General features: G+C 36.5%; 1 protein-coding gene across 2 annotated transcripts in view; it reads right to left on the bottom strand.

Moving 5' to 3' along the window:
• The window catches only part of PPP1R1A (protein phosphatase 1 regulatory inhibitor subunit 1A), a 283151-nt gene that overhangs the window by 29244 nt on the left and 229585 nt on the right, over positions 1 to 24322 (bottom strand). For both annotated transcript variants that reach the window (XM_053708264.1, XM_053708265.1), the window contains exon 5: positions 1101 to 1337. In XM_053708264.1, coding sequence (XP_053564239.1) covers positions 1101 to 1337 — 237 coding nt within the window. The remainder of the gene's footprint in view (positions 1 to 1100; positions 1338 to 24322) is intronic.

The following is a 24322-nucleotide window of genomic DNA, read 5'->3' as shown; positions in this document are numbered from 1 at the left end:
TTCACCAGACTGTTCAAGTCAAGTATTGTATATCTATTTTTATATTTTGGTTTTAACATATTGTAAAATCTTGGATCCTCGATTACATTTTAATATGTTCTAGGTATATTTTTGTTTTTTATATTTTTAATGTGTTGAATAAATGATATATTACTTTTAAACTTAGACCCGGCCTTTGTCCTTTTGGCGCTTTAATAACTCTCTCTCTGATTATCCACTTCTCTGACCACTAGGGGTCAATTTATTAAAGCTAAGGGTCCCTCTAGCATTAGGCGCTTAGTGTCAACCCTATAGACACAAGCTATTATCTGGAAGGGAAGAATCCAATAGATTACTAAATGATAATTCAACATACAGAAAGTTACAAAATAATCAAATAAGGAAACCAGAAACAGAACTAGGCACACTACTTAAAAAAGCCAACAACATTGGGCTATTAACAAACTCAGAGTAGGATTTTCTAAATATTACAAATCCTATTACTCCAACATTTTATTTCCTGCCCAAAATTCACAAAAGTTTAACTAAACCCCCCGGTCGACCAATAATATCTGGAATAGGGTCTTTAGCATCTAACCTTTCACAGTATGTAGACTATTTTCTACAAAGCTACATTACACTATTACCTACATACTTAAAAGACCACACAATTACTGAATATTTTAAAAACTATAATCTGGAAAGATAACTACTTATTAGTAACATGCAATGTCAATTCGCTATACACAAACATCGATCATAACTTAGGTCTAGAAGCGACAAAATATATTTTAGATAAAGACGTAAAATTTACCAGAAGTACACAATAAATTCCTACTTAAATGTATAGAATTCATACTTAAGAATAACTGCTTTCTTTTCAATGGAGATATTTTTTTTACAGATAAGAGGTACAGCAATGGGCACAAGGTTCGCCACCCAGTTATGCAAACCTATTTAGGGGCTATTTTGAAAAAAAAATCTACATAGAAGAAGGATACTGGGGTGCAAACCTTTTGACAAAAGGCTGTTTTTTTCATTCATTTAGTATAATAAATGTAAAGAATATGGAATTCATAAGGTAGAATGTGGCAGATAATGATCACTGCTTACATAATTACCTTCAGAGGAATCTGTTTGACTATCTTTTCTCCTCTCCAGTGAGTTAGTCTCCTGCTGTCCATCCTGCATAAAACAGCTGCAGGAATTTGGCTGCTGGGAAGCTTGAATAGGAGCTGTGTTACCATGACAACAAAACCCTAGACTAGGCCTATCATCCAGGCTGTCTTGACGCTGCAGGGTCCCTTCGTCCTCAGAGCCCTGTTTGCACAGGTGATGTTCCGCCAAAAGCTGCAGTTCTGGAAAAAAAAGAAAGAAAGAAAGAAAGAAATCAGAGGCAGCTGCTATCTTAATATAAAATATATGTCACTATTTATATACCCACGCACACCCAAATCACTTGGTCAACCGGATAAAAGTATATTAAAAAATCCATATACAATTTCCAAAATAACCACTAGATGTCCCCCTCTTCATGTACATGCATTTAAAGTATGTAGTGCGCCACTTACTTTTTCTGCATTACATGTATCTATTATTAAAGGGACAGTCAACACCAGAATTGTTGTTGTTTAAAAAGATAGATAATCCCTTTATTACCCATTCCCCAGTTTTGCAAAACCAACACTGTTATATTAATACACTTTTTACTTCTGTGACTAACTTGTATCTAAGCATCTTCTGACTGCCCCTAATCACATGACTTTTAGTTATTATCTACTGACCTGCATTTTTTAGCCAATTAGCAAAGTGTCTGCCACTAGCCACGGGCGTGATCACAATGTTATCTATATGGCCTACATGAGCTAGCTCTCCCCTGCTGTGAAAAGCTAATAAAAAAGAGGCGGCCTTCAAGGGCTTAAAAATTATCATATGAGCCTTCCTAGGTTTGCTTTCAGCTAGAATACCAAGAGAACAAAGCAAAATTGTTGCTAAAAGTAAATTGGAAAGTTGTTTAAAATGACATTCCCTATTTAAAAAATTAAAAAAAATTTGGGATTTGACTGTCCCTTTAATATATCTTTAAAGGATATTTGGTTGTGAAAGTATTACTGGAAATACCCCTTTGTCTTTCTTTTCAAAGCTATTCCAATTAATTAGAAACATCACAGTTTGAGTTAGTAAGTCAACTCAAATTAGTACTACATAATATAATAGCAAAAAACAAATAAAAAGTGTTATTTGTAAATATGTAAGCATTAATATTAATTAATGGCATGAGTGTGGTGAATAATTTAGTATAATTTTGAATAAAAAGGTTTAAGCATCCAAATACTTACACAACTGTCACAGCCATATTAGTTTCAAGCTAAATTTAATAAAGAATTTGCCACAGAATTTTTTAGGCAATAACAAAAAATACCATTTATAAACACTGTTCTTTCTTATGAATGACAACATTTTATTTCAGTGTCCCTGTAAAGGGACAGTAAACACCTTGCGATTTTCATATAAAATATCTAGTTATGCATGATGAAACAACTTTGCAAGATATTTTCATGTAATTTAGCTTTGAAAATTGAGCATCAAGGCTAACTGTGCTACATGTGTTTCTGATTGGCTGATCACAACTGCAAAAAAAAGAGTGCTTTATACTAACTTGACTATGATAGTGACTAGCTTTGTTGTTTGCAAACTAAAGCCCAAATTGGCTTCTCCAAATATGGCAAATAGTGGTTGGAGTTTGGCTATTGAAAATTAGTTGCAGTATAAAGGATATTAACTTGTTATAAAATTAAGACTTGGCTGATATGTTATTCATTGGCAACAAAACTAGAGGTTACAGGGTGTTTGCTGTCCCTTTAAATGAGAAACAGAAGAATAAGAAGTAGAAATAAATAACAACAATTAGTGTCACTCTCCCACATACTTAGAAGCTGTCAGTTTAGCTCTGTTGAAAAGGCAGTTGGAAAGCCCACTGCAAGTGGGAAATAAGACACTCCCCCCTCCCCCTTCTTTTGCATATGAAAAGACCCTTTACACAAACAGGAGCAAGCTGGAGAAGGTAGCTGACGGTATTCAAATAAAACTTTGGGGCTTGGTTAGGAGTCTGAAAATCAGAGCAATGTTCTTTAAAAATAAGCAAAATTATACACTTTTTAAAAAAAAAAAAAAAAAAAACTTTATGGGCTTTATAAATAGATCATCTACAAAACATTTATGCAAAAAAAAAATGAGTGTACAATGGCCCTTTAAAGTCTGGCACCCCTGATATAGAGTATATACTTAGGCTTGTTTGTCTGAGCTACATAAATTCAGTTCCATTAAGCGCTAGATTACGAGTGGCTCGCTAACTGTAGTGCACAAGCTATATGAGGTATTTTGCAGGTTTTTGATTGAAGTATCGCATATGTTCTCAGTTGAAAGTAAACACGTTTGCTTGAGTGCAATCTGATTTAATGTGTGTTGGGTAAGACAAAAATGTTACACAAAATACATCAAAAATACATATAACAGTACAGTTACACTCTTAGTAATAACATTGTTTTAAAAAAAATATAAAAAAAATTGCAATAAAATCTACAAAGATATGAGGTCTCAGGTGCTAGAAAAATAATGCAAAGAGTTTTAACATAGCGATACATACATACATATGTCTAACTATGAATATACACACACACACACACATATATATATATATATATATATATATATATATATATATATATATAGAGAGAGAGAGAGAGAGAGAGAGAGAGAGAAAGAGAGAATCCAAAACAGGCACGCACTCTCTGGAGCTTTTTTAATGTGCTTTTAATGTGCACAGAAAATGATGTGACGTTTCGGGGATCTCACCCCTTCATCAGGCGAAGTGGGTGAGATCCCCGAAAAATCACATCCTCTTCTGTGCACATTAAAAGCACATTTGAAAAACTCCAGAGATTTATATATACAGTTGTATGCAAAAGTTTAGGCACCCCTGACAATTTCCATGATTTTCATTTATAAATAATTGGGTGTTTGGATCAGCAATTTCATTTTGATTTATCAAATAACTGAAGTACACAGTAATATTTCAGTAGTGAAATGAGGTTTCAAAACGAAAGTAGAAAGGTGCATAAATTTGGGCACCCTTGTCATTTTTGTTGATTTGAATACCTGTAACTACCTAGCACTGATTAATTGGAACACACAATTGGTTTGGTGAGCCCATTAAGCCTTGAACTTCATAGACAGGTGCATCCAATCATGAGAAAAGGTATTTAAGGTGGCCAATTGCAAATTGTGGTTCTCTTTAACTCTCCTCTGAAGAGTGGCAACACAACTCTCAAATGACCTGAAAACAAAGATTGTTCAACATTATGGTTTAGGGGAAGGCTACAAAAAGCTATCGCTGTCAGTGTCCACTGTGAGGAACATAGTGAGGAAATGGAAGACCACAGGCACAGTTCTTGTTAAGGCCAGAAGGGGCAGGCCAAGTAAAATAACGGAGGCAAAGGATGGTGAGAACGGTCAAAAACAGCCCACAGACCACCTCCAAAGACCTACAACATCATCTTGCTGCAGGTGGTGTCACTGTGCATCGTTCAACAATTCAACGCACTTTGCACAAGGAGAAGCTGTATGGGAGAGTGTAACATATGCCTGCCTGATATCACTGTCCCTTTAAGACTGCCTTCCCTGCTACTAACATTCATACTGTGTGGGCAGTATCTGCATTCAACTTACCTGCAAAATTAACTAATCATTCTTGCACCCGATTCCCTCAGCCTCCTTTTAAATCATCTCAGGCCCAATGTGCATTGCATTAGTATTAAAGTTTTGTTCCAGAAACAACAGAGGTCTGTGACTGTTTCCATTATGGATTTTACCAGCATATACAAACTACAGCCTTTCCTTCAAGCTATGCTTAAAATCATCTAATCACAAGTATCCATATAATTCCTTTTGTTTCCTGGACTCTGTTACTTAACAATCTCTGAACTATTTCTAAATAACAACAATGCATTGGATATAATCTCTCAAATTGCTACAACAGCATCATACTCAAAACTTTACAACTTTTCTCTGCTACAAGTTATCATAGTTGAAATATCCTCCTGCAAGCATGCTAATCTATTCAGAACTCTTCATCTATGTGTTAAACAGTTTTCCTGTGATTTTCCAAAATGGTCCCCTCAAGAACTATGATGAATTTGTATGTCAGAATTATGCATCCAGTGATGAAGAGGATTTCTGTTCTCAAACTGATATAAGGTACTCCAGGCCACAGTGGCACCACCCTAAGAAGCCTCATATTGGGAAGAGATCTCAGTTATCTAAGCTCTCAAAAGAAAAGAAAAAGAAAGTCTTTCTGCCTACAGAAACTCTGAAGTGTAAGAGGAAACTCAGCCTGAATCTCCTGTTTCAGTTTCTGTTGTACCAGATCTTCTCTTGCCTCATGATACTCTCCACACCAAGCTGGATGTTGTCTCTAGTCGCCATCAGTCTTTGAAACATTTAATGGTATCTCTTCTCAAACTCTACAAATACAAACACTGCTTTCAACAGCTAATTCCTTACATCCCTTCCCTGCTGCCTCTGCCATGTTAATTTTACTGTTGCTGTGCCTGAAGATGAGTCTATACAGGTTGCCATCACTGCAGTTGCTATCACATTTGACAAACAAGCAGTGTAAGAAAGTAAAAACAAGGTGGAAAAGGCGCAGACCAGAGTATCTACTGACAACGATGAGCAACTCCAGTTCTCAATGAAATTAACGTCAGATTCCCCATCTTCCTATCCGTTCTCACCCTTTAAAGATATTTAGGAGTGACCAGGCTCACAAGTATTCGCTGTTGGCGCTCAGAGAGCCACCTCACTTGACAAGGGTAGTCCGCTGGCTGAGGGACACATGCGACACCATTCTGTTACGTCTTTTTGTGCAAGTCCCGCAGTCACTGTTGTCAAGATGACACCTCTGTCATTTATCCTGGGGGCCAAAATAACCAAATTCCTTGGGATTATCAACATGTTTTTTATACGTGAAGCCACATCTTTGCGTGAGGAAGGCGGAGTGAGTGGTTTTGCTATTGTTCACGCACATGTCGCAGCTTTAGGAGGGAATGCAGTGGTGTTCTACATTATGAAGCAATGTGTGTTTATGGAAAACACAAACAAGAATCAGGCCCAGTGTCTGATTAATGTCAGCAGAGACGCAGTGATCTTTATCCGTGAATCTGAACTGGAAGGATCTGCAAACTCTACACCAGCAGTGACTCAGCCAACATGTGCTGCCGAGGTCACTTCATGAAAGAACTGGGTGCCTTTTCATTGGCTGTGTACATGGTCATCTGTCATAAAGTACATTCGCCTATCAACCCTGAGGATGATTCCGGGGTTGGAAGCTCATTGTATCTTACGTTCACGCATTCTAATGACTACAAGAAAGATGACTTCAAGTTTTGCTCTCATCATTTTCAAGATCTTTTGATACTCGAAATCCATGGCATTCGCATTGTCATTTTGCTTTTTCAAGAGATCTTCAATCTTCCTTTCTTGATTTTGGATTGGACTCACTACCTCCATGCAGCTACTACTGGCTTTCCATGTCACTGTTGTTCTCTCTCCATTTGGATTGCATTGGGCGCCCGGAGATCGCCTTTAAGGAGGGGGCTCTGTAACATATGCCTGCCTGATATCACTGTCCCTTTAATACTGCCTTCCCTGCTTCTTACATTCATACTGTGTGGGCAGTATCTGCATTCAACTTACCTGCCAAATTAACTACTCATTCATGCACCTGATTTCCTCAGCCTCCTTTTAAATCATTTCAGGCCCAATGTGCATTGAATTAGTATCGAAGTTTTGTTCCAGAAACAACAGAGGTCTGTGACTGTTTCCATTATGGATTTTACCAGCATATACAAACTACAGCCTTTCCTTCAAGCTATGCTTAAAATCATCTAATCACAAGTATCCATATAATTCCTTTTTTTTCCTGGACTCTGCTACTTAACAATCTCTGAACTATTTCTAAATTACAACAATGCATTGGTTATAATCTCTCAAATTGCTACAACAGTTTCATACTCAAAACTTTACAACTTTTCTTTGCTACAAGTTATCATAGTTGACATATCCTCCTGCAAGAATGTTAATATATTCAGAACTCTGCATCTATGTGTTCAGTTAAACAGTTTTCCTGTGATTTTCCAATATATGCACAATCAGTATTTAATGCCTTAAACTTACAATTTGTCTATCACCTGTGCAACTCTGCTTATAGCTCTAAATACTATTAAGTACTGTGAACCTGCAGTAAGTCTTTGAATCCATGAGTCACAACCTTTTACCAGTTTACTCTGTAGCCTGAACATCATACATTTCTATATTTATCACACGAATGCTGCAGCTACTCCTATTAACCATTAGTCACAGTATCAATTTAGAGGATGAAATGAGGGTGTAATACACATCAATGTGTATTACTGCCCTTAGGGGGCGCCTCCTATAGCCTAACAACTAAACATATGTTCAAACAATATCAGTTAACTAAATTAATACTTGTAAGAGATATATATATACAGAAACATACATATATATAAAAGTGTACCAACATAAAGTCCAGTAAGTGATATAGATATAGTCCCAATCAGTGGTAAGTCCAAAAAAACAGTAGTAGGCAGCTCTCGGTCTTAGGATGGTCTTCCTGAAAGATGGGTAACTAGAAAAAAAGAAAACACAGAGGCGCCAAACATGGCCTAGTATAGCCAGATACCAAATATAACAATTCACAGGGTAGCAATTGGATACTCACAAAGGAGACGCACCCAATGGTGCTATTGAAGCAGACTGGAGCCTCTCAGTGGTCCAGCTCACTGATGTATCTCACGTATCAGTTGTGGTCCTTGGTGATGGTGATTTAACAGGTTCCCATATGATGCATGGACAGTAATGGCTTCAGCAATCACAATCCTTCTGACCACAAGTTGGCGATCACATATCGACAATAAAATGGACACATCAATTTCAACACACAAAGGCACTTGAACAATACTTGATGCAAACAGTGATACAGTTTCAGATGTGTCTGTAGGTGAGAACTTAGGATCCAGTGATCATCAATCTGTTTGGTTTAGTATTCATGTTCAGGAACTGTCCATCCAGACTTTATGGAGAAATAATGCGAATAAAGAAAATTAAGCCTTGAAAGCTATTGGCGGGACACCTGTACAACCTGTCGTATTCCGTATTGTGTATACAATACGGAATACGACAGGTTGTACAGGTGTCCCGCCAATAGCTTTCAAGGCTTAATTTTCTTTATTCGCATTATTTCTCCATAAAGTCTGGATGGACAGTTCCTGAACATGAATACTAAACCAAACAGATTGATGATCACTGGATCCTAAGTTCTCACCTACAGACACATCTGAAACTGTATCACTGTTTGCATCAAGTATTGTTCAAGTGCCTTTGTGTGTTGAAATTGATGTGTCCATTTTATTGTCGATATGTGATCGCCAACTTGTGGTCAGAAGGATTGTGATTGCTGAAGCCATTACTGTCCATGCATCATATGGGAACCTGTTAAATCACCATCACCAAGGACCACAACTGATACGTGAGATACATCAGTGAGCTGGACCACTGAGAGGCTCCAGTCTGCTTCAATAGCACCATTGGGTGCGTCTCCTTTGTGAGTATCCAATTGCTACCCTGTGAATTGTTATATTTGGTATCTGGCTATACTAGGCCATGTTTGGCGCCTCTGTGTTTTCTTTTTTACAGTATCAATTTATGTTTCCATTGAAGTCACAAAATATTATATTCATTTGCTTTACTCTCTATGATTTCTACAATAACTTCTTGCAACTATGAACCACAGAATATCATCTATCCACATCCAGGATACTCTTCCCCGGGTCAGGGGTCGGTGTCTCCAATTCCCTACCACTGCTATGAGGGTCTGTGTCCTGAGCGCATATACCCCAGAACCTGACAGAGAGTGATGCGGAAGAAGCCTTTTCTGCACACACGCCACAGAGTCGCTTGAGGTATGCAAACACACGTTTGGACAAGCCAGCTTCATTTTGGAAGAAGGTGCTGTGGACTGATGAAACAAAGATTGAGTTATTTGGTCATAACAAGGGGCGTTATGCATGGTGGCAAAAGAACACAGTGTTCCAAGACAAACACTTGCTACCCACAGTAAAATTTGGTGGATGTTCCATCATGCTGTGGGGCTGTGTGGCCAGTGCCGGTACTGGGAATCTTGTTAAATTTGAGGGTTGCATGGATTCCACTCAATATCAGCAGATACTTGAGAATAATGTTGAGGAATCAGTCAAAAAGATGAAGTTATGCTGGATATTTCAACAAGACAACGACCCAAAACACTGCTCAAAATCTACTCTGGCATTTATGCAGAGGAACAAGTACAATGTTCTGGAATGGCCATCCCAGTCCCTAGACCTGAATATCATTGAAAATCTGTGGGATGATTTGAAGCAGGCTGTCCATGCTCGGCAACCATCAAACCTAACTGAACTGGAGATGTTTTGCAAGGAGGAATGGTTCCAAATACCTTCATCCAGAATCCAGGCACTCATTACAGGCTATAGGAAGCATCTAGAGGCTGTTATTTCTGCTAAAGGAGGGTCTACTAAATATTGATGCAATTTTTCTGTTGGGGTGCCCAAATTTATGCACCTGTCTAATTTTGTTTTGATGCATATTGCACATTTTCTGTTAATCCAATAAACCTCATTTCACTACTGAAATATTACTGTGTCCTTCAGTTATTTGATAGATCAAAATGAAATTGCTGATCCAAACACCCAATTATTTATAAATGAAAATCATGGAAATTGTCAGGGGTGCCTACACTTTTGCATACGACTGTATATATATATATATATATATATATATATATATATATTTATGTGTTTTACTGTATATTTACTGTACATATTTAACATTCCAATGTTCTTCACTTACAGGATAATGTCCTTTTTATTGTAAATACATATATCTATACCTTTATATTTATTCTTATAGATATATAGGTAAAGATATGTATTTAACATTAACAGTATAAGATATATATATATATATATATAGAAATATATATTTAATTATAAAAAGTACATAGGAATGTAAAATATGTGTAACATGCATATTATATATATATATATATATATATATATATATATATATATATATATATATATTAATGGATTATTAAGAATATTTTATATGCGTGAGAATAGGTGTTATTTTAAAATTTTTCAGTTTGCGCTCTCCATTGACTTCTATGTTAGCGTGCTTCGGGTACCGTGTGCAAAAAACCTCCATCTAGTGTAGTTTATGCTCGGGCGGGAGAGCTAAATTGAGCTACTTGTAATCTAGATCTAATTCAGGTAATAACAGTGCCTATTATTTATTTTTAGCTTAAGCTAATTGGTAAGTAGACTAATGTATTCTAGGCCACTTTGGGGAAAAAAGGTATGTGTAAATAATCCAATTAGTATTTACTTTATCACTGATATTTACTCTAGCAAAATAGTTTTAAAGGAACAGTAATGTCAATAATATACTTTTGTGATTCATATAGAGCATTATCTCTCTCTCTCTCTTTCTCTCTCTATATATATAATGTCTAATAGCCAGTTGCCCAGGACTCTGACCTCTGTACATATATAGTGACCTGGGTGCAGTCCTCAATGAACAAACATACAATTTCGTAGAGAAGGAGGGCACTCACAGGATTTTAAATCTTAGTACGGCTAACCTGCCGTGTTCCCGGCGGAGAGAAAAACAGATGTTTTTCTCTCCGTCGGGAACATGGCAGGTTAGCCGTACTAAGATTTAAAATCAGTCTTGTAGAAGGCTCAATGATAGAGCCGAAACGTTGACTATGACTTTTCATGCATTATATTCATAATAAATCATTGGATTACTCAAATCCTGTGAGTGCTCTCCTTCTCTACGAAATTTTATATATATATATATATATATATATATATATATATATATATCCATATAAAAATATATATACACACTGTACATAAATATATAGTAATGTGTGTTAATTAACTCCATTACCATACTGATGAGGGGGGACCCTTCATGGATTCTTGCACCAGGGCCTAGATTTCTCTAGTTACTCCTCTGGTGGCTGCACATATAGAGCTCTTGTCATTGGTTCACCCAGTGTGTTCATATAGCTCCCAAAAAGTGTACCAAGAGAATGGAGCAAATTTAATAATAGCACTCAACTTGATAGTTGTTTAAAATTGAATGATCTGAATCATGAAAGAAAAAATTGTGGGTTTATGACCATCTAAAAATAACGCAAGTAATGAATTAAACAACCTACACACTATCTTGTAGTAGCTAGGTCATATAATTACTGCCACACTGGCAAAGAGGGCACTGTAATGACGCCTCTGTTCCTACTAGCACTGCTGTAATACATAGCATATGTTTAAGGGGTAAGTTCACTTGCCACTTTCAAAGATCTATTTCTGTACACAATTTAAAATACAGTAACATAACATAACATAGTAACATAGTAGATAAGGTTGAAAAAAGACTGAAGTCCATCGAGTTCAACCTATACAAATCTAAAATACTTACAAAAAGCTCCAGTTAAGCTTAAATAACCCCATTAAAATGTGACCCATTTAATACTAGCAATCATATCCATGAATTTTGTTTATACAGAAAATTATCCAGACTATTTTTAAATGTATCTATGGTATTGGCATTCACTACCTCCATTGCTAATGAGTTCCACAATTTTATTGCTCTTACAGTGAAAAAACGTTTCCGTTGCTGGAGATTAAATCTCCTTTCCTCCAACCTTAAATTATGACCTCTTGTCAGAACCAATTTTCTTGGAATAAAAAGAGCTTCTGCCATCTCTGTATATGGGCCTTGAATATATTTATATAAAGTAATCATGTCACCTCTCAAGCGCCTTTTTTCTAAAGAGAACAGACCCAGTTTGGCTAGCCTCTCCTCATAGGTTAATTTCTCCAATCCCCTTATTAGCTTTGTGGCCCTTCTCTGAACTTTTTCTAGTTCTGCAATATCTTTTTTAGCAATCGGTCCCCAGAACTGCACTCCAAACTCAAGGTGAGGTCTTACCAGGGCTTTATATAATGACAGAATTATACTTTCCTCCCTTGAATCAATGCCTCTTTTAATACATGCTAGTATCTTATTAGCCTTTGAAGCCGCTGCTCTGCATTGTGCACTCATCTTTAGCTTGTTATCTATTACTACTCCCAAATCCCTTTCCTCCTGTGTTTGGCTAAGTCTTGTCCCATTTAAAAAATACATAGCCTGCTTATTTTTACTTCCAAAATGTAGAACCTTACATTTTTCCGTATTAAATCTCATTTTCCATTCACTTGCCCATAGTTCTAATTTTAGCAAATCCCTTTGCAAAGAGAGTTCATCCTGCTCTGACCTAATGACCTTACTTAACTTAGTATCATCTGCAAAAATAGAGATGTCGCTATTTAATCCTTGCTCCAAGTCATTTATAAAAATATTAAAAAGAACAGGGCCCAGTACTGATCCCTGGGGGACGCCACTGATTACCTTTGTCCAATCTGAGTATGATCCATTTACTGCTACTCGTTGCTCCCTATCTTTTATCCAGTTATTTATCCATGAGCTAACATTTTCAGCTATTCCCAGTCCCTTAATTTTGTGCATTAATCTCTCATGAGGCACTGTATCAAATGCCTTTGCAAAATCTAAGTATATCACATCAACTGATTCCCCTTTATCTATATTTTTACTTACTTCCTCGTAGAATCTAATTAGATTAGTTTGACATGATCTATTTCTCCTAAAGCCATGCTGATTAGAACTCATAATCTTGTTTACACGAATATGCTCATCAATATAATCCCTTATAATCCCTTCAAATATCTTCCCCACTATTGATGTCAGACTAACTGGTCTATAGCTTCCTGGATCATCCCTGCTTCCCTTTTTGAAGAGTGGCACCACATCAGCTTTACGCCAATCCTGGGGTACCATGCCTGAGGATCCCTCTAATGACAAAAGTATGTTAAATTCTTGTTAACCCTAAGAGAGAATACATTTCAATGAAATGTTTTGTTGAATCACTTCACAGAGCATAAAAATGTCTCACTCAAGGTTCATTCACAATAGGCCACTAAGTGAATTCAGTTTAACGGGAGATGAAACCACAATTTTCCAATTTACTTCTATTAAATCTTCTTTGTTTTCTTGGTATTCTTTGTTTAAAAGCTAGCAGGTAAGCTTAGGAGCGGGCACATGTCTGCAGCACTATGTGGCAACAGTTCTGAAAGAATGTTATACATTTACAAGAGCACAAAATGGCAGCACCTAATGAAGGTATTGGTCATATTACTTTATATTCACACATGGAAAAGACAGAGCCTCATTCACATTAGATAGGAAAAGCTAATTTGTTACAAATATACATAATTTTATTTCATTACTAATGTTAATAATCGTTATTATTAATTTGAACAGCCCTGTAATAGATTGAGACAGATAACAGTTATATGAATCAAGAAACTCACAGAGTTCCATATGATTCTTGCCCCTATGTTGACCCAGAATGTGTAAAGATTAATGCATTAGTTTTTCTTTCATGTAATTGGCAAGAGTCCATGAGCTAGTGCCATATGGGATATACAATCCTACCAGGAGGGGCAAAGTTTCCCAAACCTCAAAATGCCTATAAATACACCCCTCACCACACCCACAATTCAGTTTTACAGACTTTGCCTCCTATGGAGGTGGTGAAGTAAGTTTGTGCTAAGATTTCTATGTTGATATGCGCTTCTCAGCATTGTTGAAGCCCGAATCCTCTCAGAGTACAGCGAATGTCAGAGGGACGTGAAGGGAGTATCACTTATTGAATACGATGATTTCCCTAACGGGGGTCTTTTTCATAGGTTCTCTGTTATCGGTCGTAGAGATTCATCTCCTGCCTCCCTTTTCAGATCGACGATATACTCTCATATACCATTTCCTCTACTAATAACTGTTTTAGTACTGGTTTGGCTATCTGCTATATGTGGATGCGTGTCTTTTGGTAAGTATGTTTTTTATTTCTTATTTCTTGTTATTTAGTATTTCTAATGCTTATAATGTACACAACATACCATGGCCCTTATGAAACAAATATGCACCATGATTTATACCATACGTGCACGCTTAACAGCCTAGATGAAATATCTCCTTTAGAAGACCATTAAACACGGTATAGCTGCATAATCGCCAAGAGCATAATAAAAAGACATTGGAATAGAACTTACTAAGAATCTTAAAAGATTAGTTCTTTTTTCCAGGTGCATAACTATAGGGGTATAAGAGTTCTAAATTTAGACTGGGCCCACACCTAGAGGGGGCCCATTTGGCAGTGGTAGTAGTTTTGCTATAGGGTTCACCTCACTTCTTTGTGTGCCCCCCTGCAAAATAGGGCTTACCATTTAAAGGGACACTAAACACTAAATTAATGTAATTCACCTCCTTCTAATCATGGGTGCTGCCATTATGGAACCTACATTACACTGTAGGTATCTGAAGAAGGGTTGCAGTACATGTGCAAAGTTCTGCACTGGAATGTAGTGAAAGACAGATTTTAACATGGTGGCATCCATGACTAGAGGGAGGTTGGGAATAACTTAAATTCTATGCTTATAAATAAAATTTATTTAGGGCTAGATTACGAGTGGTGCGTTGTTACGCACGAGCAATAAAGGGTTTAACATGAACGTTCGCATGTGTTTTTCGCTCATATTACAAGTTGAAAGTAGGTTTATGCTAGAATGATTACCGTGTCCTCAGAGCTCTGGTTAACTTTTTCGCAAAAGAAAAATGTGTCACAAAACACGTCAAAAATACATTACAAAGTGCAGTTACACTCATAATAACACTATCTAATAAAAATGATTAAAAAAAATATTGCACGAAAAATTGTAAGGGCTCAAAGATATGAGGTCTCGGGTTAGAGAGAAAAAAGGCAGACGAAGGGCTTTAACTTTGAGATACATACATATAAATGTCTAAAGATGGATATGTATATATATGTTCATATATGTGTACATATGTATGTCTATATATTTTTACATATATATATGTATATATACAGACATATATACACATATAAACACATAAATACATATGTACACATACTTTATATAGACAATAGTGCATTGGAGTCTTTTGCAGTTAAGTAGATGAAAACATGAAAAATCATATTTATTCAATATTCATATTTTAATAAAGGTTTTAACTATGTATTTACTGTAAATATTTCACATTCCAGTGTTCTGGAGGGGGGGAAAACAACGATTAGTTGATTGCAGATGAGTCATCTGTCAATCAATTGATGAAAATGGCGACTGGAGCTTCAATTCTGCTCCGTACAGCATTTAATTTGAAATATCTCTGAAGATAACTACATCCTAACGATTTTGTGAATGAAAGTGTCATTCATTTTTAACTTCTATTGCTTGACTTTATCTAATACCCTTAAAGGGATAGGAAAGTCAAACTTAAGTTTGTATAATTCCGATAGAGCATGTAATTTTAAGACACTTTTTAATTCACTTCTATTTTCAAATGTGCTTTGTTCTCTTGGTATCCCTTGTTTAAAAAGAATACACACATATCCTACACTACTGGGAGCTGCTGCTAATTGGTGCCTGCACACATTTGTCTTTTGTTATTGGCTGACTAGATGTGTTAATCTTGCTGCCAGTAGTGCAATGCTGTTCCTTAAGCAAAGGATAACAAGTGAACAAAGCAAATTTGATAATGGAAGTAAATTGGAAATTTGTTTAAAATTGTATGTTCTATCTAAATCATGAAATAAAATATTGGGGTTTCCTGTCCCTTTAACTTGACATTCACTTTAACAAATACTATTCAGAAGTTCAATAGTTCATATGGTAAGGAATTTAGTATATTAATATATAATCGATATATAATAGATACAAATATATCAATTTGAATGTTTCAATTTCAAATATTGCATGGTTTAAATATTACACGTAAAGAGAGCATTACAAATATTATTACAAATAAATTGATCTGAAATTTTTCAATTTAGAATATTGCATAATTTGAATCGAATTATTAGAAAAATTTGAATCGAATATTACATTTAAAGAAAGCATAAATACTATTATGTTAAACAAATTTTAGAATGTTGTACAAACATATGGATGTGTTCAAATTTGTTTCATTTCTTTGAATGTTGCGAAAATTGTTTTAATAAAGAGTTAGAAAGAAAAGTTCAGAAAAGCAATCCCTCCCTATTCTACAGTACTTTAATTAAATCATTTTGATAATTATCCTTACAAAATACCAGAACGAAACAGAAACGTAAGTTAATTAAATTTAAAGTTTTAATTTTACTCTAACTTCTGTTGACAAGTAATTCCCAATAGCTATTCAGTTCTGCTCAGTGCCATCTAACAGAATTTATGTATTCAGTCTGCTAGACCATAGCAAAAAAAGTTAGAACATATAAAGGGATACCAGACACCAATAATTAGCGATTGTTTAGATGGAAGAAAATATTGTTGAAGCAGATGTCATGAGAGGTCCATCTGGTTGGTTAGACTATCAGATGGCATTAATTCAAATGAGCACAACAAAGGTATAACATCTAAATTCTGATAAAGCACAAAAGAGTATGAACACATTTGTATGCCTGGGAATTTTTCACAGTAGTTTATGGTTATCAGAAACGAAGAAAATTGGCCTAGATCCAAGAAAACCTGCTCATGAAATTAATATCTAGCGGAAATTGCAAAATTCATAAATATTTGCATGCTACTCTAGTCATTCTCCATTATAATCAAGATAACCACATCTGTCTCATAACTGGTAACTTGTAGGTGCATAAACCAAGTTCCATTGAGAAGGATAGTGGCATAGCCAAATAGCCTTAAAAAAATTACTAAACAAACTAATTAAAATGAAAAAACTCCCTCTAAAAGAAAGCCAAAAAAAAAACAGTTAAAAAAGTTAAAAAAGGAAAGAATTTTTAAAAAGAGACAATCAGCCAGCTTTAAATTAGAGACACATCTTTGAGACAAGACACTTCTCAAGAGAGAGTGTTTGGGAATTCTGTAACCTGAGCCAAGGTATAGGTGAAAAATCCTGACAATGACTCTCGAACACCTCAGAACATCAATGGCCAGCCAAATATTTTACAATTACAAAAATGTAAACAATCCATTTTGAAAGTGTGTTTTGGTTATAATTATTATTTTTCTAACAGCTAGATTACAAGTCTGTGCGTTCGTCTTTTATATGGTATTTTCAGCGTTAAAACAGTAATGCAGCGATTACAAGTCTTGTCGGTATAGGTGTACCACAAGCCTTTTTGCCTGTAACGCAACGTTAGTACCGCAGTCTTAAAAATGACGTTTTTGCATGGGATTCCCATAGCGCTGGTATTACGAGTTTTGCGTTCTGGCTAAAAAAACGGCATTACAGCCTAAAATGACAAGATCCATAATGCCATCTTAAGTCAGTAGTTATGAGCTTTACGCTGCAAATCTGTAATATAAAACTCATAACTAAAGTGTTAAAAAGTACTATTCAAAATGTATTAACCCCAATCTGCCAATTCCGACATCGCCGCCACTTGAAAAAATATTAACCCCTATTCTGCCGCTCCTTGATATCGTTACCAATATAATAAACTTATTAACCCCTAAACCGCCACCCTCCTGCATCGCAAACACTATTCAAATATAATTAACCCGTAATCTGGCGTCCACCCACATTGCCCCCACTATACTAAAGTTATTAAGCCCTACATTTTGTTAGGTTGTTAGGTTTAGGGGTTACTAGTTTAAATTAGTTTATTGGAATGTGGGGGCTTTCAGTTTAGGGGTTAATAGTTTAGTTTAGTATATTTAGTTGTGGGGGGCTTGCGGTTTAGGGGTTAATAGGTTTATTATAGTGGCGGCGGTGTGTAGGGCTTAATAACTTTGTGGAGGCAATGTGGGCGGACGGCAGATTAGGGGTAAATTATATTTAAATAGTGTTAGCGATGTGGGAGGGCAGCGGTTTAGGGGTTAATAACTTTATTGTAGTGGTGACTATGTCGGGGTGCAGCGGAATAGGGGTTAATATATTTTATTAGTGGCGGCGATGTCGGGAAATGCAGATTAGGGGTTAATAACTTTAATATAGTATTTGCGATGCGGGAGGGCCTCGGTTTAGGGGTTAATAGGTAGTTTATGGGTGTTAGTGTACTTTGTAGCAGTTTAGTTATGAGTTTTATGTAACAGTTTTGTAGCGTAAAACTCATAACTACTGCTCTCAGATTGCGAAACGGATCTTGTCGGTATAGGCTGCAATGGGCTGCAATGCAAGATAATATGGTCAGGGGGTGCAGCCATCAAGAGGTGACCTGTAGACAATTTGGGCCAGATTACGAGTGGAGCAGTATTTTTCACTCACATGCTAACTCTGCTAGAAGTAAGCTTTTTTTGTGCACGTCAAGTATTACAAGTTGAAAGTAAAATGTTTTTGCTTGGGCGCTAACATAATGCGCACAAAAAGCCGAAGTTAGAATATCGCAGCAGCATTAACATACTCCTTCATAGAAAGTCAATGGAGCAAGAAAAGTGGAAAACAAAACACCCTACTCGCGCGCAAATCCGATCACATATGCTCAAGTGTGCTAACCTGGCATGAAAATATGAATATTTCAGATTCAAATGTTCTTCACATAGCAGAGTATTTTATATTTATTCATAAATACATATTTCTACATGTATTTGATGGTATTTTGGTACGTACAATATATATTTATACCTATATATATTTAGATGAATCGGATTACTCGCGCATGCACATTTTAAACAACTCTGATATTACACATTTTCTATTAATCCAATACATCTCATTTCACTACTGAAGTATTACTGTGTCCTTCAGTTATTTGATAGATCAAAATGAAATTGCTGATCCAAACACCCAATTATTTATAAATGAAAATCATGGAAATTGTCAGGGGAGCCTAAACTTTTGCATACAACTGTAAATATAATGTATGTACATATTAAACTTGCAGGATTCAGATAGAGCATGTAATTTTAAGACACTTTTAAATTCACTTCTTTTTGTAATTCGTTCTCTTAGTTTTTCTTGTTGAAAAAGAATACGTACATATCCAACTGATTGGGCCTATGCACACTTGTCTCTTGTGATTGGCTAACTAGATGTGTTCAGCTACCTACCAGCAGTGCAATGCCATTCCTTCAGCAATGGATAATAGTCCTGTCTCTTACAAGTTTTATATCATTGTTTTATTTAAATTAATTGTACCCATGGACAGCGCTGCGGAATACGTTGGCGCTTTATAAATAAAGTATAATAATAATAATAATAATAATAATAATAATAGGAGAATGAAGCAAAATTGGAAAGTTGTTTAAAATGGTATGTTCTATCCAAATCATGAAAGAAAATATTGGTTTTTTCTGTCCATTTCAAGTTCTTTGCAGCCTTTTTTTCTAACACCTGAGCCTATATCTTTGAGCCCCTATAACTTTTGTGTGCAATATTTTTTTAATAATATTTATTAGATAGCATTAATATGAGTGTAACTGTACTTTTTAATGTATTTTTGATGTGTTTTATGACACTTTTTTGTTACGCAAAACAGTTAATCAAAGATCTGAGGTCATGCCATCCCAATGCTCGTTAAATTCAATTGCGCTCAAGCAATCATCTTTACTTTGAACTTGTAATACGAGCGATAAATCCAAAGTGCGCAAACAGCCGCAATAAACGCGATATCGCTTGTGTGTAGCCGTTAGTGCACCACTCATAATCTGTCCCTTACATTGCTTTGTAAGAAACAAATCTCATGCAACAAGTTTGCCACCATTTACATAGACAGATCCTAATCTAAAAATCTTTTTTTTTCCAGTGAAATACAAACTTAAGGGTAACCACAGATAAAATGACATTTTAATAGATACATAAAAAGACAATGGAATTGTGTTACAGTATCACCTCATAAATATAAACTAACCATATCCAGCAATAAATTACTTTACATACACTGAAGATTGCTTTCGGTCAGGAAACATTCTGGAAAATAACTAAACACTTTCTTAATTAACATTATATAGTTGTCAGGCAAAAATATCTACTGTCATTAATTTAGACAGAATTAATTATGCACTTTAATTATGAACACGTTAATTAGAGCAACTGATTAGTCCCACTAATATTTGTATAAACAAGTAAACCAGTAAGATGTTATGTTGGCTGAGTGACTTAAAGGGACATGAAACCCAAAATGTCTCTCATTATTCAAATAGAGCATAACATTGTAAACAAGTTACCAATTTACTCCTATTATCAATTTGCTTCATTGTCTTCATGTCCTTTGTTGAAGGAGCAGCAATGAACTACTGGGAAGTAGCTGAACACATTGGTAAGCCAATAATAAGAGGTATATATTTATATAGCCACCAATCAGCAGATATGTTCCTGCTTCTGAGCCTATTTAGGTATAAACACAGGATATCAAGAGAAATGGAAAGTTATTTAATATTGTATCTATCATTTTAAAATAAAATGCTTTATTTATTAGAACATTTTGTTCTTAAATTAATTCCCTTTCTTCAAATGTGCTTAATTCCTGCAAAAGTGCATTATGACTTTTGATAATGACATGGCTGGTGAACCAATCAAGAACTGCGCATATATACGTATCAGTATCATCCAATCAGCAGCTATATGCTGTTGTGAACAAAATGATTGCATGACAAGGTGTTGAACACATAGGCCCAGTGGAGCTTAACCATATTGCAGCCTTGCTACATTCTTTTAACATGCCCTATGCTTTCAATGGATAGAGCGGCCATGCTAAATATCACTCAAATTACGAAGAATGAAATGAAAAGAGACATCTTATTGGTAAATAAGATGTCTCTTGATATATAGTTCCCGTAAGATGAATTAAAAACAAATAGGAAAATATTCAAGTGTACAAATCAGTGGCAATTTCTTTCCAATGGCATGGAGAGTCCACAAATCCATTCAATTACTAGTGGGAATTCATTTCCTGGGCGCTAGGTGGAGGCAAAGAACACTCCAGCAAAGCTTCAAGTATCCTCCCACTACCCACAATCCCCAGTCATTCTTTGCCTGTGTAACATTGTAGGTGATGTGCGAGAAAGGTGTCTGAATAAATCAAGTTGTTAATCCTTTAATGGGTACTTTTCCCTGCAAGCAAGGATTGGGGTTATGATGTGTCCCTGTAATTCTCTTTAGTAAGAGTAATGGTGGTTTTTAGCAGTTGGAAGATGGCAAGGTGGTCTTTACTTACATTCCAAGATTTATGCTACACCTATATAGAAAACCAGGGTTGGTTACTGTTTTTTCTTTATTTGCAGGTCTATGTCAGTGAGGATTTTGTCACACCTGTTTGCTGTAACTGCCGTACAGTGGATCCACAAGATGCAGCACTTAGGAGTTTCTTGTTTAAAAAAAAAAAAAAGATACTTAGAGAACAAGGTGAATACTTATGGGACTGAATATTCCTTTTAAAGGTTGGGGATTTATTGGGCAGCTGTTCAGGGCACTGTTCTGTCATGTGAAGGCTTTTTTGATTTTGGCTATGGGGATTTGTTTGCACAAGGTTACCTTTTATTTTGTTAAATAAAACTAAAGTTGTTGGACCGCACCTTACTTTTGAATTTGCGATCATGTGACCGCTCAGTTACTTCCTGAGTGCTGATCAGTTTGTTTTTAGCCGGCTGTTTGGAAGCTGGATTTTTAAGGAGATAGACCGGATATTCTGGCATTAGATCGTGTTTCCTGCCTGTGACTTCTCTCTGATGTTTGCCGCTTTCTAGGATCTGGAGTTTGAACAGGATTTATCTGCTGGTGTGGATTGGATTCATGGTTACTGGCTGGGTGAGTCTCCAGCATGGCTGTGGTGTAGAGGTGCCGGCTTTAATAATTATTTATCTATGCTTAGAATTGTATTCTATTTTTTTATATTGAAATTAGAGTATAAGGGAAATAAAGGGCTATTTTATTTACTATGGAAGCCGATCCCAAGCTTTCTCTGTCATTTGATAAATGTCTTTATTGTGCAGATGCACAGGTTATACCTCATGTGCAATTTTGTTCCACTTGCCTTAATAAGGTTTTATTATATAAGGATAAGGATTCCTTATCTGAGCCTTTTTTTCTCAGGATAATGCTGTTCAGGGGTTGTCTCAGCCTTCTGTTAACATGTCCCAGTCTTTGACAGATTCACATGCAGTGCCCTGCGGTTTCTCTCAGTCAGTCTCTGGGAGTGTTTGTTTGCCTAAAGATTTTGTTGCGCAGTTGACTTCTGCAGTTTCTGCAGCCCTAAGTGCTTTACCTAGTTCTGGTAAAAGGAAGAGGACATCTAAGAAAATTTCTATGGGTTTTGATTCTGCCAAGATTTGGTTAGTCTTTCCCAGTTATCTATCATTTTTCTGCAGCTTCTGAGGGCAAGATCTTTGATTCAGAATCTGCAGTTCCTAGTACAATAGATTCTGAGGAGGTTAATTTTAGATTTAAGCTGGAGCATCTCCGTGTACTTTTAAAGGAGATTTTAGCTACTTTGGATGACTCTGAAACTGATGCAGAGGCTCCTAAAAAGGCTAATAAACTAAATAGAGTTTTTGATGTCAAACTTAAATCTGTGGAGGTTTTTCGTGTTCCAGATAGCATGTCTGACATTATATATCAAGAATGGGAGAAGCCGGGTGTTCCGTTTAACCCATCTCCTGTGTTTAAAAGGATGTTTCCTGTGGCTGATTCTGTGCAAGATCTGTGGCGCACTGTTCCTAGAGTAGAGGGCGCTATATCTACTTTAGCCAAGGAAATCTTGAGGATCTTGAGGATAGTTCCTCTTTTAGAGACCCTATGGATAAGAAACTGGAGGTTATTTAAGAAAGATGTTTCTTCATCAGGGTTTGCAGTGGCAACCAGTTGCTAGTATTGCGACAGTTGCTGGTGCAGCCTCTTATTGGTGTGGCTCTATGTCTGATCTAATTTCAGAGAAGACTACTATAGAGGATATCCAGAGTAGAATCAAGGCTCAAAAGTTGGCTAAAACTTTTATCAGTATGCCAGTATGCAAGCTGTTAGGCTGGGAGCCAAGATTTCTAGCTTTGCGATACTAGCCAGCAGAGCCCTTTGGTTAAAGACTTAGTCTGCGGATGTGACTTCTAAATCCATGCTTCTGTCTCTACCTTTTAAGGGTAAGACTTTATTTGGTCCTGGTCTGGCAGAGATCATTTCCATGGTTACTGGTGGAAAGGAAGTTTTTTTTACCACAGGATAAGAAGAATAGACCCAAGGGTCATCAGACTTCTAGTTTTTGTTCCTTTCGTATCTTTAAGGGACAGAGATCTTCCTCGTCTTCTAAATCTGATCAAGCCAAGACTTCTTGGAGAGCTAGCCAGCCCTGGAACAAGGGTAAGCAATCCAGAAAGCTGTCCGCTGAGGCTAAGTCAGCATGAAGGGGTTGCCCCCGATCCAGTTGTGGGTCAGGTAGGGGGCAGACTTTCCTTTTTTACAGCAGGCTTGGATTTATGATGTTCCAGATCCTTGGGCAGTGGATGTAGCCTCCCAGGGATACAGGATATGATTCAACATTTGGATTTGGATCAACATTTCCAATTTGTAGCCCTGTCTTTCGGCCTCGCCACTGCTCCTCAAATCTTTACGAAGGTTCTAGGAGCTCTTTTGGCTGTGGCCAGATCTCTAGGGATTGCGGTTGCTTCTTACCAGGCGCCATCTTTTCAGTTAGCAAGATCCCATACAGATTCTCTGTTAGCTATTCTCCACTAACAGGGTATGTTTTCTGGGAATAATCATAGACTCAGTAACTATGAAGATTTTTTTGACAGAGGTCAAAAAATTCAAGCTTTTGGAGGCCTGTGGCTCTCTTCAATCCTCTGTTCGTCCATCGGTGGCTGTATACATGGAAGTAATTGGTCTCATGGTGGCATCCATGGACATTATTCCATTTGCTCGCTTCTATCTGAGACCTCTACAGTTATGTATGCTCAATCAATGGAACAGAGACCACTCGGATCTGTCTCAGATGATGGTTTTAGACTCTCAGACAAGATGTCTCTGTCTTGGTGGATCTCCCAGGACATTTTGTCTCAGGGCACTTGTTTCCTGAGATCTTCTTGAGAGATTGTGACCACGGTTGCCAGCCTGTTAGGCTGGGGAATAGTTTGGGGATCCTAAGAGCTAATATCCTAGAATTGAGAACAAGAGGCCTACTTATCAAGCCGTCAACTTA

The sequence above is a fragment of the Bombina bombina genome, chromosome 3 (genome assembly GCF_027579735.1).
Source record: "Bombina bombina isolate aBomBom1 chromosome 3, aBomBom1.pri, whole genome shotgun sequence".
Classification (NCBI taxonomy): Eukaryota; Metazoa; Chordata; class Amphibia; order Anura; family Bombinatoridae; genus Bombina; species Bombina bombina.
This window is presented reverse-complemented; position numbering and strand designations above follow the sequence as displayed.